This window comes from Chlorocebus sabaeus, chromosome 18, assembly GCF_047675955.1.
Source record: "Chlorocebus sabaeus isolate Y175 chromosome 18, mChlSab1.0.hap1, whole genome shotgun sequence".
NCBI classification, from domain to species: domain Eukaryota; kingdom Metazoa; phylum Chordata; class Mammalia; order Primates; family Cercopithecidae; genus Chlorocebus; species Chlorocebus sabaeus.
The window spans coordinates 47,290,206-47,308,406 of NC_132921.1; the positions used below are offsets into that span (position 1 = coordinate 47,290,206).

Below are 18,201 nucleotides of genomic sequence, written 5' to 3' on the forward strand. Positions count from 1 at the left end.
TTTAAGAATTCCTCACTGGTTAAATAATAATCCCATTTTTTCATCCTTCATTTTATCTTTTCTTTTTTTTTTTTTTTTTTAGAGACACGGTTTCTTCTATGTTGCCCAGGCTGGAGTGCAGTGGCACCATCATAGCTCACTGCAACCTCAAACTCCTGCCCTCAAGTGGTCCCACCATCTCAGCTTCCCAAAATGCTAACATTACAGGCATGAGCCAGTACCCAGCCATTGTTTTCTTTTTCATTCTTTTCTTCCCAATTTGATTTATAATAGAGTGATAAGCATCTGCCAAATTACAAATAATTATGACAAACAGGGATCCACTCTTTCAAATAAAACCAATGTGAGGCACAACTATACAGGAATATTTTGTATTTTCAAAGTATTTAGGAATTCTTTAATTAGAAAAATAAAGGCAATGGGAATATCTATCAGGTTCTAAAAGTACCCATGAATTAAATCACTTACATCTCCCACTTAAAAAACAAAACCAAACCTTAAATCACATTGCTGTTAAGCTTTCATACAGTAAGAAATAAGACCAAGCTATGCTGGAGTACAAAAACCTGAAATTCTGAGCATGAAAATAATTTATTGATTAGACATCTTGCTTATTCAAGCATTAGGCCTACTGGAGATAGAATTCACACAGCTCATGGAAAAGGAAAAAAAAAAAAATCCATCCAGCACCTGCTTCCTTTCAAATTTCCTGGGGACATGGTTTATGCATTTTGTACTACAGCCTCACCCTAAAGCATCCCCATGTGCTTGATGTTGATTAACTTGAACAGGATATGAGAAACTTTGTGTACACTCAACCTCGCAAACATAATTAGTGATGCGACTTTCGGAAACATTCGTAGGCACAAGAAATAGCACTGCCTGCAGTGAAAGTCCTTGATAATCAAAGAAAAGAATTCCATTAAATATAATTTTACAAATATGAAAGAAAATATATGCATTTTTGCCAACAGACTGCTCTACATATCAGGAAAAATGTCTTAATGAGATTCCTCCTATGAGATTAAAAGGTTACCTTTTAATTGACAACTTTTAACTGACACTCAGGTGATTCTGTGGTATAAAAAAAAATCAGAGAAAAATAAAACTGATTTAGCCTAAAATTTAGGAAAAGAAATGCAAGCCTATTAATATGGAATAATAGCTGCACTTCTTTGGCTAAGTCATTAAAAAATGCCAATTATACATTTTCAGTCAAATTTTATTTAAAAAAAAGCAGCAGATAAACATTACAATTCAATAATCTAATCTAAATGTGCACTTGACAATGAAGCATATCTGAGTATGGAGTGAAAAAGGTTTTCCAAAAAACCATCAAATATATTATCTCCAAATACCCAAATAATAAATCACTTCTGCAGGCCTTTTGTTAAGTGGAATCATAAACAAAGAACTGAAGATTTATTGCTGTGAAAACAAATCTGTGGTACAGTAGTACGAATCTTGGGTATTTAGCATAATCAGTTGGGTCAAGAAGTTGGAAATGTGGTAAGAAATGTGTGTGTGTGTGCACACGTCAATCTATAAGCCGGCTGACCCAGGAGCGACTGAAACATCTAATTTGTTCAGTTGAGATCAGACATTGTTAAATTTCCATTTTTAAGAAGGCAATTAAAAATTACAATTCCAACAGCCCACAAACCAAACAAAAAAAACTGTAGAAAGTAAAACTATATTCAAAGAGCCTTTTTTTTTTTTTTAGCTCAATTTCAGCACCCCAAGGAAAATAAAAGCATCCATGACTATCACAGATGAAAACAAAATGAATGTCACTGGAATCAGTTATTTTTCCCCACTGAGGTATAAAATCTAGATAGAAATTTGATACTATACTATAACAAATTGTACTTCTCATAGTTCTGTTTTAATTTCCTTTAAACCCTGTTTAATACAGTTTTTTTGTTGTTGTAAAAATGTTGTTTTCATGATTCTGAATCTGGTTCCAGTTCTTTTATTTTTATATCAATATTTAATATACTGGCTACCAGTTCTAATCAGGAAAAAAAATCTTGGAAATCTCTTCATTATGACAGCACGTTCAGCAGAAATTACTGATGTGCAAGCAAACCATAAAAGGTACAGTTCTCCAGAAAGCATATTTTGTTGATTTTTTTCATTGTCTCAATATTCTTTACCATGATTTTCGGAGAAAGACTCTTTCAGTCTTGTAAACATCAGTGTGCACAGTCTCATTACTATGCAGTTTCACGTCCATGGACAGGAAGGCTGGTTCACAGCTAGTGAAAAGCTAGAGAAGTCTAAGTTTTAATGGCTGATAAACCTTACATCCTGCAGAGGAGGAAAGCACTTTTCCTTTTTTGCTACTTAAGAATGTGGCAGAAATGTATGCTGAGGTAGCCCAGTCAATCCTTATTTTTTTCGTGTTTTTTTTTTGTAAATTTGGTCTCAGAATATTTCTGGCAGGGTGACGTTTCGAAGAAGCCACTGCTGGGACCGACTTCCATTACAGTCTCTAATGCTGGGCACCTGGCTATCCTCTTCTGTGGCTTTATCCAGGCACTGATTACTGTTCACATGCTGCAGGGTTAATTTCTGAAAGTAACAGAAAAAAATCTTAACATGAGAGTAGAAGAAAACAAAACACCTCAAGCATGTTTTGGTGATTATTAAATTCCTCTGTAGAAAAGGAGTTTTTTTGGTAATATACATTATTTAAAAGACATTGGAGAAAAAGTAGGTAGGTGGATGGATGGATAGAGAGAGAGAAGAAGAAGAAGAGATAGGTAGATAGGCAGGTAGGTCGATAAAGAGGTATGAGGGAGGGAGAAAGGCACTGGGGTCCAGCAGGGTATACTTGACTTGCTGCAAGATGACCTAAATTCTAAGTCCTAATTCTGGCATAAGCTCTGTAACACTATGAGAAGCTTCTCTTTTTTTGTGCTTCAGTTTCCTAAACAACAAAAAAAGACCAGATTAGTGGTTCCTAATTTAGGCATTCTCAACCTATTTTCAAACAGCTATTTCAAAATTGTTTCATTTCTCTATGATAAGGCTGTTCAAGTTAATTCTGTGATTTCAAAGCTCAAGTTTTTAGAAACTCAGGTGTTTCTGATAACTCAAAATCATAAAACTGTTGGGACAGCTGAGATTTAGTAAAATCAATCTTATGCCTATGTCCACAGCAAACCCAGAGGCTATCCTGGTGGTTAAAGGAGATGGTGTGGTACAGAAAGAAAAGCACAGGAATGTGGAGTTGAGTTCATAGCCTGGGTAACTTGAGGTTTCTCATTTTAAAAATTAGGATCACATTATATATTTTGAGCAGATTTTGGGAAACTACATAGATAATGAAGATAAAGGACAGAGTGCCTCATCTACAAAGGAGATTCTTAATAAATGGTTAACAGACATAGCTATATATTTTACTTATTTAAGTTCTAGATTTGATGCTGCAACATGTTATTAGGATACTTTTGAAAGGGCAGGGCAGGTAAGAATTAACAGATAGATAGTTAACAATGATCCACATCAATGATTGTGATAATATGCTCTGGTCATGTTAAGGACTTCAAAGTAGTTGTACACAGGAATGTGCATTAAGCATTACTCTACGAATGCACATTAACTCGAAGGAAATGTAAAATGTTTAACACATAGTTATCTGATTCTTTTACTCATGGCTCTATTTTAATGTAGTTCTTTTATCTGAAACATTTCATTTTCATAAGGCCTTTTTTGCACCTATTAGAACTTAAAACAAAATCTAATAATTGTATACTACTTAGGCTTCCAGCCATTTATTATTCTTCCGTGTTGTGGTCAAAGTAGGACCTGGCAGATGACAGTCTACCTTTGCAGATGTCACTATTGACAATGTCTTTAGGTTCAGGATTCTATCTTTAATGCTTCCAAATGTAAGACTAGAACCTGGAAGAGTCAGCAAGGCTGTCGGAATTTTTTTTTTTTTAAATGCAGACTTTGTGTAGTTTATTGAGAGGAGGGGCTTTGCAGTCAGACATTCCTGGGGTACTTCCAGATTTGTCACACACCAACTATATGCTTCTGAGCAAAAACTTAAACTCTTTGAGACCCAGTTTCCTCATCTATAAAAAGGGGACAAAAATACCTCACTGGGGTTTCATGAGGAAACACTGAGATAATGTACATAAAGTGCTGCCTATCCCCACGTAAATGCTTGATAAATGGTACAATGACATTTACATACAATGGTAATTTGCATTTATAGCATAATGCTTATTATTGGAAAATACAACATCCTAGCAACGTCCTGAGCAGTCATGGACACAATCCAGCAGCCAGAGCGCTGCGGCTCAGTGTGCACACTGCTGCCAATGCCTTCAGTCTCAGGAAAGACCAAAACAAGAGAAACTCTCAAACATTCTGGGAATTCCCGCAAAGCTTACCCCAGTGGCCTCCCTCATCAGGCCCATGGTCACTATTACTAAAAACAAAAAACCCCAATTAAGAACAACGAAAAATTTAGTTGGGAGAGTTGGTCTCTTTCAACCCAATTTCTAAAAATGTGCATTTCACTCATCTAGATTCATTAAAATAAACCCATCACAAAGACATAGGTTATTGCTCTGTGCTGAGTATTTAACTGTTTGACATCAGGACAGAATCCCCATAGCTTGGAAGGTAAGAAGCACCCCCAGGAAGCCTAGACTCTGGTGGAGAACCCTGTTCCAGATACAACTCTGGCTGCTGCCAGCAGGCACACAGCCTTGTGGGTTGGAACCCTGTGGGTAGGATGCTGTCATCAAGCACTCCTCAGAGGACTCAGGCAACACCAGCTAGTCTCCATCCAGAGAGAGCTGGACTAAGGCATCAGGACAAGCAGGTGACAAGCATCTAACTGTACACCTTTGAAGAAGAGGATAAAAGCTATAATTAATCATTGCCTGCATCCTAGAACCTACTCCTAATCTCTAGATGCAACTAGGTCTAAAATCTGCATTTTATTCCAGAAAGGACAAAAGCAGTCAAAGCAAAAGAGCCCAGTGCCTTATTATAAATTTTATGTAATATGTAATATAAGGAAGACTCAAAACTATTAATTGAAAATAGTGTGGGACTGTACAAAGAAACCTGGATCTAGAATCAAAAATTCCAGATTTGAGATCTAGTCATACTATCTGGCTGCTTGGGGACCTTGGGAAATTAATTCTGAGTTTCAATTTCTACTTGTATAAAAAGTATCCTGGGTTTAATTTCTAGGGTTACTTTGAAATCTAAGAATTCATGATTTTAGATTACAGATAATTGACATAGTATTCTGTTATTTTTCTAGACTGTTGTGTTTTCAATGGATGGAGGCAGGATGATTCTGATGGGCTGTTCCCCTCCAGTGCTTCCCCTGCAGTCTGCTCAGGCTGTTGGACCTGCACTGCAACTCAACTTCTCCCTCTGCCCAGGGAGAGGGAGGTATTCCTTTTACAGGTATTGACCCAAAAAGTGCTCCCTAATAAACATCCTGAATGCTCAACTTTATCTTGGAGTCTGCTTCTGGGCGAAATCAACTCCCAGTATTAATGTTTTATCTCAGCGGGAAAAAACCTTGCAAAGTGATCTACCAGTTTTAAAACTTCACACTCATAACTGGCTCTTTCTAAATACTCTAACTCCAGCTTTTTACCTGTCTCATCAAACATTTACTTTTGGAATACTGTTGTGGTAGACTGTGTAGGTTGGCTAGCCAACAGTCCTTCCCAATCCCTGTATCTCTCTTGGCCATCTCACACTCTAACGACTAGAAAACCAAAGACTTGCTTTCCCAGCTTCCTTTGCAGCTGGGGGTCACCATGGGATGAAGTTCTGGTCCATAAGACATAAGCAGAGCCTGCTAAGGGGGTTCCAGAAAAACCTTTTACTTTGCTAATAAAGAGTAACGCTAATAAAGAGCAACAACAGTGGCAGTGTCCCATTCCCCTTCCCCTCCCGCTTCTGCCTGGAGTTGGGATGTGACAGAGCTGCAGCAACCATCTTGTGGCCACAAGGAAAAGCTAAGAATATTACAACAATGTTATCCCTGACATCACTATGCCACTGAATTTACTTACCTCTAGACTTATGTAAGAAAAAGAAATCCCTCTTTGTTTTAGCTATAATAAATACGTTTTTAAAAATACTGCTTAATTAATATACTGTCATTTTCCAATAAACTTAAAAGAAAGAGGTTTTTCATTTTTAAAATTTTGTGGTTGTCACAATGGCTATGGGGTGCTACTAGCACTTACTGTCTGGAGCCAGAGATGCTACACACCCTGCAATGCATGGGGCAGTCACACCCAAAATGGCAGTAGCACATACCATGGGAAACCCTGGAACAGCACATTCAGGCCATTTCCAATGGCCATATTAACTGAGCTATTATTATAGGTAATATTATTTTTTCTATAGTCTGACATTGTGAAAGGAGACCCAGGATTTATAAAAGATGATCTCTGTCCTCTCGGATCTAACAATCTAATAGTGGAGAAACGATTGCTAGATAAATAACTACAAAGGAGTACAGCTTTATAGAGGTCAGAGATGACTAATTAAGTTAGGATTGACAGAGTTAATTTCAGGCTAGGATTCATGGAAGTGACGTCAAAGCTGGATTCTTAAGAATGGGTAAGGTTTGTCAGGCAGAGGGAAGCACATTATCTTAGCTGTGAACTAGGAAAGTATAAGGTATGTTCACAGAACAGCATATTGATGATTAAAGTAGACCATGGTTGGTGTATGACACAGTATAGGGAAGAAAGATGGCCAAAGTCAGTAACTCTGGACAACATTTCCATTTAAGGAGTAGGATGAAGAAGGAGAGAGAGCCAGGCCAACAAAAGGAACAGAGAGCAAACTAAGAGAAGAACATAAACAGTAGTGCATCTTATAGCCAAGGGATAAGAGGATACGAAAATATCAGGTCAGGCTGGGTGCGGTGGCTCATGCCTATAATCCCAGCACTTTGGGAGGCTGAGGCAGGCAGATCACCTGAGGTCAGGAGTTCAAGACCAGCCTGGCAAACATGGTGAAACCCCGTCTCTACTAAAAGTACAAAAATTAGCTGGGCATGGTGGTGGGCGCCTGTAATCCCAGCTATTCAGGAGGCTGAGGCAGGAGAATAGCTTGAACCGGGAAGGTGGAGGTTGCATGAGCTGAGATCACACCACTGCATTCCAGCCTGGGCGACAAGAATGAGACTCCATCTCAAAAAAAAAAAAAAAATTAGAAAATATCAGGCCAGGCATGATGGCTTATACCTGTAATCCCAGAACTTGGAGAAGCTGAGGCAGGTGGATCACTTGAGTCCAAGAGTTCAAGACCAGGCTGGACAACATGGTGAAACTCCATCTCTACAAAATTATAAAAATTAGCTGGGCATGATGGCATGTGCCTGGGTCCTACCTCCTCTGGAGGCTGAGGTGGGAGGATAGCTTAAGCCTGGGAGGTGGATGTTGTGTGAGCTGTGATTGTACCACTGCATTCCAGCCTGGGTGACAGAGCAAGACCCTGTCTCAAAAAAAAAAAATCATCTGTTTAGCGGCACTAAATGCCTTGGAGAAGTTAAGCCAAAATAAAAAGAACCAGAGAAAGAGATATTAAAGATGTTGGTGCTGGTTCCAGAACCACAAGGCAAAAGCACAAGTTGAAAAACTAGGCAAATAGGTGGAAAGAGGTAAGTTTACCATGGATGCTCTAATTGAACTAATACCTTTTAAGTACTTCCATGTGAGCTCATTTGATGGTGGGTGGACAGAAAGGTTCCAGACAAAAAGAAAGATAAATATGAAAGGTTCTGTTATGTATGTCACTGAGAAATCATCACAAGCCAGAGAACTTTATTAAAACTTATCTTTCACTTAAGTGTTTAATTAAGTAATTTTAAAAGCCTACTTTCTGCCTCATTTCTCCCAAACTAGACTATAGAACTTGAAGACATACAGAAGGAATGGTGGCTACTCAACAAACAAGGACCCAGGGATTGGAGGCAACTGTGATTTTATAAGACTAAAATTTAACTATTAGGGAGAACTAAAACATGTTTATTTTACTTATTTTTCCTACCTGTCAATATTTAGTGTATAAGACAAGTTTGATCCATATTCAAGGTCCACAAGAATTCATTCCTTTAGCTATAAAGTATATAAATATACCCAGTGACACACATAATTTTATTACTATAGGCAACTGCATAAATAACTTACCACTGGGTCATACTCCCAGAGTTGGTTGCCTTTTAGGTGGTGGCATTTGAGCATTGTAACTGGGCCATTAAGTTTGGAAACATCCAAGCAAAGGTCATCTGTTCTAATTTCTTTGTTGGCAGTATAAGAGAAAACCTGGAAATAAAAATGCACACACATAAACAGAAAAAATAAATTAGTCAGCATTTTAAATGCCCAATTACCTGTCAGGGAAAATACAAGTATTTCAAGGTACATGATTTATGTACTTTATTAAAGTAATGAAGAATAAAGTGACTCAGAAAAGCTACCACTAATTTACACTGATGTTATGTTACTAATTTTCTTGCTTACAAGGTGAAGTGAAAATGACCTTGAGCTCTCTGTATACACTGAATGTATTGCCAAGGGTTGTCATCTGTTTGAATAAAAAGGGCAAAATAAATTTTGTGCTCAGCAATGTAAATACAGTTCTCACAATGGGCCCTTCACAAATGTTTCATTAAAAAAAAAAGTCACTGGATTGAAAGCTTCCTTCACCTAAAAGTCTTTATTATTTTCTCTTTAAAGGAAGGAAAATATTTCCTGAATGATGTCATGGGATAAAAAAGGCAAAGTAAAAACAAATCTGAAAATTATCCCTTTTAAGAGTTTTCTAAGATACTCACCTGATTACCCCCCATACCATGGCAATTAAAAATTCCAACTTTTTCATTCTCTTTTCTAGCCATGTTATCTAGACACTGATTTGTTTCCACATTTCGTATCTATGGGACAATGAATAATGAAAATATCAGGAGTTGGAGAAGTTAATTAGACAGACAAACACACAGATACACTAAAAACCAACCTAAACTTTTCCCGGCACTACTCTGAAATGGCCTATTGGCCTATCACTGTCTGGCTATCTAAAATTCATTTGTCTAGAAAGGTCTTACAAACTGTTTATGCAATTTCTGTGTTTATGGGAGGAAAATTCTTAAAATTTTTTTTTTCACTTTTTTCAAGTTATTCCTTTCAAATTCGTATTGACTTCAAAAAAACTCTACTTTGGTTACTGATTTAAAGCAATTAACTCCCTGAGGACACTATTATCAATGAAGACACGAACATTAATTCTGATAACTACTCTGACTTAGGAGAGACTAAGGTGACTCTAGTCAAAGAGCTTGGAATTTGTCTTTCCTGGAAGCTGAAGCGTAGTGTGGTACAAACTCTTTTACTAGACATTTGTGGATTACGTAAAAGGAATTTAAGTTAGTCATCAGAATTAGGAGGAATATTTTAGGTAATGCTCCTGGTTATTTTATTTCCTCTAAACTGTTGCAGTTTTAAAAGCATGTGGTAAATTAACAGACATCTGAAAGTCTTCAGTCTATTCCCATGTATGGTATTGTCGGCAGGTTAAGCCAGAAGAGAACCCACAGCTGTCATGTAGACTTTTTTAAAAAGGTAACTAATTTTGTGTGATAGATAAAGTAGGGGTAAAGTTAAAACCACAAAAAAGCCAGTTACTTCTATAAACAAATACACAGTCTGCATATTATTCCAATATTCCCAGACAGCCAGGAATAAAAACTAGGGTTCTGATATAAAAGACTCAGGTTTAAATACAAGTTACCTAAACCTTTTGGGATCAGGAACTGGGGGGTAATGTCAGTTCTATGCTGATGTTATGTAAGGCAACGTAACCAGGCACCTAATTCAGAGTCCAGCATGAGCAGGCTCAGAGACAGTAATAATCTGCACTGTTACTTTACCACTAGTCACATCCATCTTGCTATTCCACCAAAATCTCAAACTTGGCTCATTCAAAACAGAATTTTTCTATTTTCTAATATGAACACTGAATCATCTTCACATTTTAATACGTCCCCACCTCATCCCCTCTTGAGAATTGCTACCTGAAACAAACCTCATTATCATTCCTCCAAAAATTTCCCATTTTCCTGATATTCCTATTTTTATTAATATTTCTACAACTTGTCCAATTATTCAAGCTAGAAATTTCAAAATGTTTTTCTCTCGGGGTCCAATACATCATATCAGTTTCCAGGAGTTCTTTTACCACATAATTTACATCATCATTTTTTATCCATTATTTTAATTGTGAAACCTATTACCTCATAAATAGGTTGTTTATGAGGTATATGTTTACACAATATAAATAGGTTGTGTAAAAGATTTTATGGTTAAATACCAATTTGCATAAAGCACACCTTCCTTAATCCTGATAGGTGATCAATTAATACCAGATGATGATGGCTCTCTCACTTGAAAAAGAATTTAATTCAGATTGGGCCAATCACAGTGACCCACGTCTATAACCCGAGCACTTTAAGAGGCCAAGACAGTAGGATCGCCTGAGACGAGGAGTTCAAGACCAGCCTGGGCAACACAGCAAGACCGTATCTCTACAAAAAATAAAAATAAAAAAACTTAGGCACAGTGGCTCACGCCTGTAGTCCCAGTTATTTGGGAGGCTGAGGTGGGAGGATCACTTGAGCCCAAGAGTTCAACGCTGCAGTGAGCTATGACTGCCACTGCACTTCAACTTAAGTGACACAGCAAGGCCCTGCTAAAAAAAAATAGTTCATATTGTGACAAGGTGAGTCTTTATCTCATACATTCACATAAAATAATCATTTCCTTATACTTTTGATAAAAATTATAAACTCTCCAATTTTGTTTTCCTCTATTTCTTCCCCCAAATGCAGATGTAAAGGTTGCTAAAGAAAGATGATAAACGCCACAGGAATTATTAGATTAACACCATTGTTATCTTCAGCTTCTCTTGCTCATATGGAATGGCCATTTGTTTAAATAATTGCCTTTTACCAAAATTCAAAACAAATTAAAAAATGCAATTCATGGTGGGGCTTGGTGGCTCATGCATGTAGAATCCCAGCACTTTGGGAGGCCGAAGCAGGAGGATCACTTGAGCGCAAGAGTTTGAGACCTGCCTGGCCAACATGATGAGACCCTGCCTCTGTTTTATAATTATAAATAAAATTTTTTAAAAATGAAACTCTCCTGAAATTTAATAGGCTTTCCTATCATGTTTTAAGTATCTTATAATAAATAAACTTAGCTAGTTTGTTTCTATAAGTGATCCTGCTAATAATTACAGTAAATTCATTGTGCTTCTGTGCTAGGCACTGTTGTAAGAGATTTGTACATAACAGCTTATACCACCCTTAACAAGATTCCTACAACTAATTCCCAACATGCAAGATCTGGGCCTCTATCCCTTGGGGTTACTACTGACCATTAGATGTTCAAAGTGGAGTTTCTCCAAGGACTGGAAACCACTGCTTCCCATTAGCTGTTAGAGTGAAGAACAACTATCGCAAGGACAAAAAACCAAACAACGCATGTTCTCACTCATAGGTGGGAACTGAACAATGAGAACATTTGGACACAGGAAGGGGAACATCACACACCGGGGCCTGTCGCGGGGTGCGGGGAGGGGGGAGAGGGGAAGGGGGAGGGATAGCATTAGGAGATATACCTAATGTAAATGACGAGTTAATGGGTGCAGCACACCAACATGGTACATGTATACATATGTAACAAACCTGCACGTTGTGCACATGTACCCTAGAACTTAAAGTAAAATTAATAATAATAATAATAATAATAATAATAATGAAAAAAAAAAAGACTGAAGAGCAACTAAACTGCATCAACATGTGGTCAGTGAGGCCCAGGTGAGGTGGGTGGTGTGGTCAGAGACCCAGATTCAGGCTTGTGGTGGGGCCTGGAGGCAGTCCTCCAATGTACAGGGGAGAAACTGGAGATAAGACTCCTGAAAGAGCACAGCTATGATGTTTGAGTCCCTAAGTGAATTTCACATTAGAGGACAGAGGATTCTGTTTGGCTCAACAAATATGTAGCTTCTTTGTAGCTGAAGGGACATCTGCTCTCCAGGTGGGTCCTTTTATATACCGCTTGGCTAGAGAATAGAGAGTTTTCAGAGAATATTCTTCTTTTCTGTGTAGTGATACATGTGGACTACCTCATCTATGAGGCGTGTAAGATGTTTTTCTCAAGGACATGGAAAATTACGATGACTATGGGGTAAGTTTTGTCCTTTAGGATTCTAGGAGGGAGAGGACCACCTAATAGGTTTGTTTGCTGGGAGTTAAGTTTGAAGAGCCTTTGGAGAAGGGGAAAATGAGGAACAAACATTTTCTAGGGATGCTGAATAAATGTTCAAAATTGTAATTCCATAAAAGGCTATATAACCAATTACCAGCTTTCTAATGAGACGTGGAGGGCAGAAATGGTGACCACACATACTTGTTTCAAGTTTATCTGGGATGAAAATAGGTATTTGGGTTGGTTATTCAAAATCTGACATTTGAAAAAAATTTTAAAACAGCAGAATTTGGAAAATACAGAAGGAAGAAAAAATACATTCAAGAATTGAGGACCGGCTTGTAAGGATGTTCTACGCAAATGTCTTATTTGTTGGACTTCTAAAAATAGTGACAACCTTCTGATAAGGGGTATTTTGAAGTTCAATCTAAGGAACGAATGGGCCAGATTTTTTCTGGAGTCTTCCACTCTTCAGAGGATTTTATCCCATCTCTTGGTGTACACACAAGTCTACAGCTAACTGCTTAGTGGTCTTATTACACTACCAATTCCTTTTAGTTCACTCCTTTCAAGTCACCTCTTGACTATCTTGGAAAGAGAAAAGCAAGAATTGAGCATTGTTTGGTAACATATTCAGTAGTCATCAGAACATCTAACAGCAACTGAGATTCTAAATTATCAGGAACCCTTAAATAAAAGGCAGATTTGATACGGGAAAAGAAGGGAGCTTTTCTTGGTTGAAGTAGATACTCCTGAATATCAATATGGTCCTGATATTCTCCTTAACCAGGTAGGAAGGTATCTACTGACAGGGTGGCTTGGGAATTTGATATGGTACATCCTTATGAATTATGATAATTCCAAATTATTTCAGAGTAGAGAGAATTAGAGGGGGCATACATTAGTTATAAGATTTGAAAACATTGGATTTGACAAGGCAAATATGGTCACCTCAACTTAGGACCTGGGAAGGAGAAATGAGTGAAATGACAGGGTAGCAGTACATGATACAGACAGATGGGTAACCTCCTGGGTCGGCTATTTTATTTTTTATCTTATCTATTTTATTTTTGAGACAGAGTCTCACTCTGTCACCCAGGCTGCAGTGCAATGGTGCGACGTTGGCTCAGTGCAACCCCTGCCTCCCGGGTTCAAGCAATTCTCTGCCTCAGCCTCCCGAGTAGCTGGGATTACAGGCGCCTACCACCACGTCTGGCTAATTTTTTTTTTTAAAGTAGAAGCAGGATTTCACTATCTTGGCCAGGCTGGTCTTAAAATGCTGACCTCGTGATCCACCTACCTCGGCCTCCCAACGTGCTGCGATTACAGACATGAGCCACCGACGCCTGGCCGTGTGGCTATTTTAAAACAGCAGATGTTAATGTCTCTGGCACCATCCAGTACAACTTTCTGAGATGATGAAAATGTCTATATTTGTGCTAATATGGTAGCCACTAGGCATGTGTGGATACTGAGCACTTCAAATGTGGCTATTGTGACTGAAGAACCGGGCTTTAAATTCTATTTAATTTTAATTAAATTTATTTTCATTTATTTTATATTATTTTATATTTTGAAACAGTCTCTTGCTCTGTCACCCAGGCTGGAGTGCAGTGGCACGATCTTTGCTCACTGCAACCTCCACCCCCAGGGTTCAAGCAATTCTTGTGCCTCAGCCTCCCGAGTAGCTGAGACTACAGATGTGTGCCACCACACCCAGCTAATTTTTCTTATTTTTAGTAGATATGGGGTTTCAGCATGTTGGCCAGGCTGGTCTTGAATTCCTGATCTCAAGTGATCCACCCACTTCGGCTTCCCAAAGTGCTGGCATTACAGGCGTGAGCCACCAGGCATGGCCTAATTTTAATTAAATTCAATGTAGCTGACACATTCGATGTGCAGGTCTAGATCCTGACACACAGGAGAAAATCATTCACCATTTGTGAGGAGCTACTTGTCAATGATGGGAAAAGTTGCACAACATGCTAATAAACCCCAGTTCTCACACCCTTGGCCACCCTATGAAAGTCATGTGGAAAGTGCCCAAGTTTGGTTTGTACTTTCTGAAACAGTGTAAATCCTAGGAGATCTAGTTATTTCAAGGGGAAAGATCAGTGGGTTAATGGTACTCTTCATAGGAATTGTTTATGGCTGATTAACACATCTTTCCTTGCGTGGCCAGGCACGCCACTGGGTCAAGCCAAAACAATCTAGAAACGATGTACAGACTGAGAGTATCATAAAGGGTGAGGAGCTGTTAGAAACAAACTTTTCTACTTGAATCATAGCAATGTCTGACTTACAGTGTGTGAATATCCACACTTTCAAAGAGTCTGTAGGGGTGAGAGTTTAGGTTTCGGGGACATGCAGATGGGGCTTCATTCCTGACTAGCCATGAGACCTTGAGCAGATTATTTACTCTAAGATTGTGATTCCAAAAACCACAATCTGAAGAACAGCATCTTGCAAGGTGCCCCACTAAAAAAGGTGTTTTATGATCAGATATGTTTGGGAAATACCAGATAAATAAAATTTAAATAGGTTTCTTTGTTGAAGGACTTCTCAAAGCCTTTTAATATACCATGACTCTTGGTATGAGTGGGGAATGGTGGTACAGATGGATGTAAGATGTAAAATAGTATTACCCAAACATATTTGACCTCAAAATCTACCTTCTTCTCCCCAGTACCTCGCCTTTCTAATTGAGCACCTTGGGGACATCAGACATCAATATTATTTACAACACAGAACTGAAAACACTGCTATAAGAACCCTTTCTCATTGGTAAAGCAGGGATAAATCTCTCTCTCTTGGGTTTGTTAAGTGCTCTAATTGAGATAATACATACAGACAGACACATAGTAGGCACACAGTAACTGTTGGTTTTCTTTGCTTTATCCACAGACCCAGCAACTCTTCAACCCCATTTCAGAAGTGGCAACTTAGCTGTACCCGTTACTTTAAAAATACTATTTTTGACATGAGAAATTGAAAATAATTGTGAATACACTCATTCTTGGGAAACCAGGCAAGGGTGAGAGCTTAAGCTTCTTTGTTTCTACTATTAGTCTCCTCCAGAATCAGTATCTTATCTCATTAGAGTGGACAATGTAAGAGCTTTGTTAAAGCATTTTTATAATCTAGTATTAGTGAATTTAGATTCACTTTTCCACTCTCTGCTGCAAGGGAAGTATTGGTTAGATATGAGAAAGAATACCGACATTAGGGGTTAACAGCACAGGCTCTCAAACCAGATGGTTGTGAGGTTAGCCGTGTTTTTTAAACTATTTATTTGTGTCTCAATTTACTTATCTGTGAAGTGGGAATAACAGCACAATTCTACAGTACTGTGCTTTAATATTCATAAAGCATTCAGATTTGTGCTTGACATAAAGTACATGCTCAGTAAATGTTAGGATTATTAGATCTGCCTGGAAAAGCAATTGGTCAGCCCCTAAAACTGACTAAACCAGTAAAGGTCTAGATTGTTTACTTTTTGTTGTTGTTTAGAATACTCAGCTCCTGGGTTAACAGCTATCAGATACCACAATGAAACACACTTATTCAGGTTCTACAGGAACTACAAAAGTCAGAGTTAGCTGAAGCCAGAGGCTCTAACTTATATCTATTACCATAGTCATATTTACATTTTCTGACTTCCCTTTCTGCTCAAAAATCCTATGATTTCAGGTTTCCCTGGACCCTTGAAGCATGGCAAGAGATCTATAAAAGGCTAAATTACTGTTGCTAGCAAAGGAAGGCTCACATGGGTGAAGCTGTGATCAGAAGCGTAAGATCCCTGGCTGCACTATGGTGGGTACTCTCAAGAATGACCTCCAATCTAGAAATGACACTTTTAACCTGGAGGATGTGGCCTGGGATTAAGGGCGTACAAGGCTTAAGACCAGCTGCTAAGTTAATAAGGCGACAACAAGCAGGCCACAGAGGGTAAATGCAGTGACTTGCCCAGAAGCCAGCTGGCAAGAGGCAGGTAAGACGCAAGCTTGCCTTGGCAGCCATCTACCATGGAGCAGACAAGTGTTTCTTTGTCACACGCCCAAACTGTGGCCCAGCTAACAATGCCTAGGCGTTGTCCAAAATTGGGTCAGCTCAAAATAAAAACAAAAAAAAAAAAAACAAAAAAAACCCACAACTCATTTTTGGTTCTAAAGACAAGCTGCAGAATGACTGCTAGAAATCTTTCCCTGGCGCACCACTCACCCTGGACCGCCTTTGACCAGTACGAGGTTATAGCAAAGGAAAACACATTCCCATTAATGAGGCATCGGTGAGAATGAAAGGCTCAAGAAACTCAATGTAGTCCTCACTTGTTTGAAAACAAATTCCTTAAATCACAACAAAGTTCAGAGGTAGGGAGCTCAAGTCAATCCTGAAATAGCCTTAGTAATTGTTAAGGATAAATGCAGAAGTCTGTGCCTGCCCTGACACTGGAAAAAACACCAGGCCAGATGGCTTCACCAACTCGCCACCATCTGGCTTCCTTCGGGGATCTACTTGCTTTCCCTTATCTTATATTTCTGTTTACATCCTTTTCTCTTTCCCCAATTCCCCCTCACCAACAGCTTCCTCACTCTCAGCCCATAATCTGAGGAAACAAGCCACCAGATGAGAAGGTCCTCACACTTCCACCACAAACTGCCAGTTTCCACCTCCAAACCTACAGCTGCCCTGCACTTGTTCCCATTCCCCTATCTTCCTTCCTATGACAAGAGATGACCTCTCTTCTTCCCACCCCCAACCAACACCCTCTACTTGTGTACAGATTTCACCTCCTATCCATCCAAATACATGACTCCTATAACAACAGACCCCTTCTTTCTTTCTATTCTGGTACATAAACACATAACATAAAATTTAACATCTAAACTGTTTTCAAGTGTACAGTTTAGTACTGTTAAATATACTCATGCTGTTGTGAAACGAATCTCCAGAACTTCTTCATCTTACAAATGTGAAACTCTATACCCATGAAGTAACTCTTCTTTACCCCCTTCCCATAGCCCTGGTAACCTCCATTCTACTTTCTGTTTCTATGAGTTTGACTATTCTAGCTGCCTGAATCATACAGTATTTCTCTTTTGGTGACTGTCTTATTATGCTTAACGTAATGTCCTCAAGGTTCATCCATGTTGTAGCATGTATGAGAATTTCCTTCCTTTTTTAAGACTGAATAATATTCCATTGTATGTTCTATCAAGATTTATAGCAGTCACTCTGTAGCTTGTCTTTAGAACCAAGAATGAGGAGTTTTTTCCTTTGAACTGACCCAATTTTGGACAATGCCTAGGCATTGGTAGCTGGACCAGAATGAACAGACACGTGGGGTGCTTCCACTTCTTGGCTATTGTGAATAGTGCTGTTATAAACATATAAGTAAAAATAACTCTTCAGACCCTGCGTTCATTTCCTTTGGATACATACCCTGAGGTGGAATTGCTGGATAATATCGTAGTTCTCTTTTTTGAGCATTTTTTTGAGAAACCTCCATACTGTTTTTAAATAGCAGTTGTACCATTTTACATTCACACCAACAATGCACAAGGGTTCCAATTTTTCAGTATCCTTGCTAACATGTGTCACTGTCTGTTTTTTTTTTTTTGATAATGGCCATCCTAATGGGTGTTAAGTTGGCTCTTTCTTTTGCATCTTTAACTTTTCTCTTTTGGGTTGCTCATATCAGCACAGTTTTATCTTAATGAATAAAAACCCCTTTAAGCCCATATTCTCTTCCAGCTACCACCCATTTCTCTTCTTTTACAACAAAATTTCTTGCAAGACTTGTAAACATTCATCTATGTTGCTTCTTCCATTCTCTCTTAAAAACACGGTTTTTAACGACATCCATGGGAAACTCAACACTGTGAGATAGGCTACTGATAACATTTCCCCAGCCAAATGCAATCAC

The 18,201-nt window shown here is 38.5% G+C and overlaps 1 protein-coding gene across 1 annotated transcript in view; it reads right to left on the reverse strand.

Annotated features, from left to right (window-relative positions):
• Positions 1-1,204: 1,204 nt before the first annotated feature.
• Positions 1,205-18,201, reverse strand: part of GALNT1 (polypeptide N-acetylgalactosaminyltransferase 1) — a 57,672-nt gene continuing 40,675 nt past the window's right edge. Inside the window, exons 9-11 of the mRNA XM_007974258.3 lie at positions 8,843-8,941; positions 8,196-8,330; positions 1,205-2,574 (exon numbers count right to left, since the gene is read on the reverse strand). Coding sequence (XP_007972449.1) covers positions 2,428-2,574; positions 8,196-8,330; positions 8,843-8,941 — 381 coding nt within the window. The 3' untranslated portion in view covers positions 1,205-2,427. The remainder of the gene's footprint in view (positions 2,575-8,195; positions 8,331-8,842; positions 8,942-18,201) is intronic.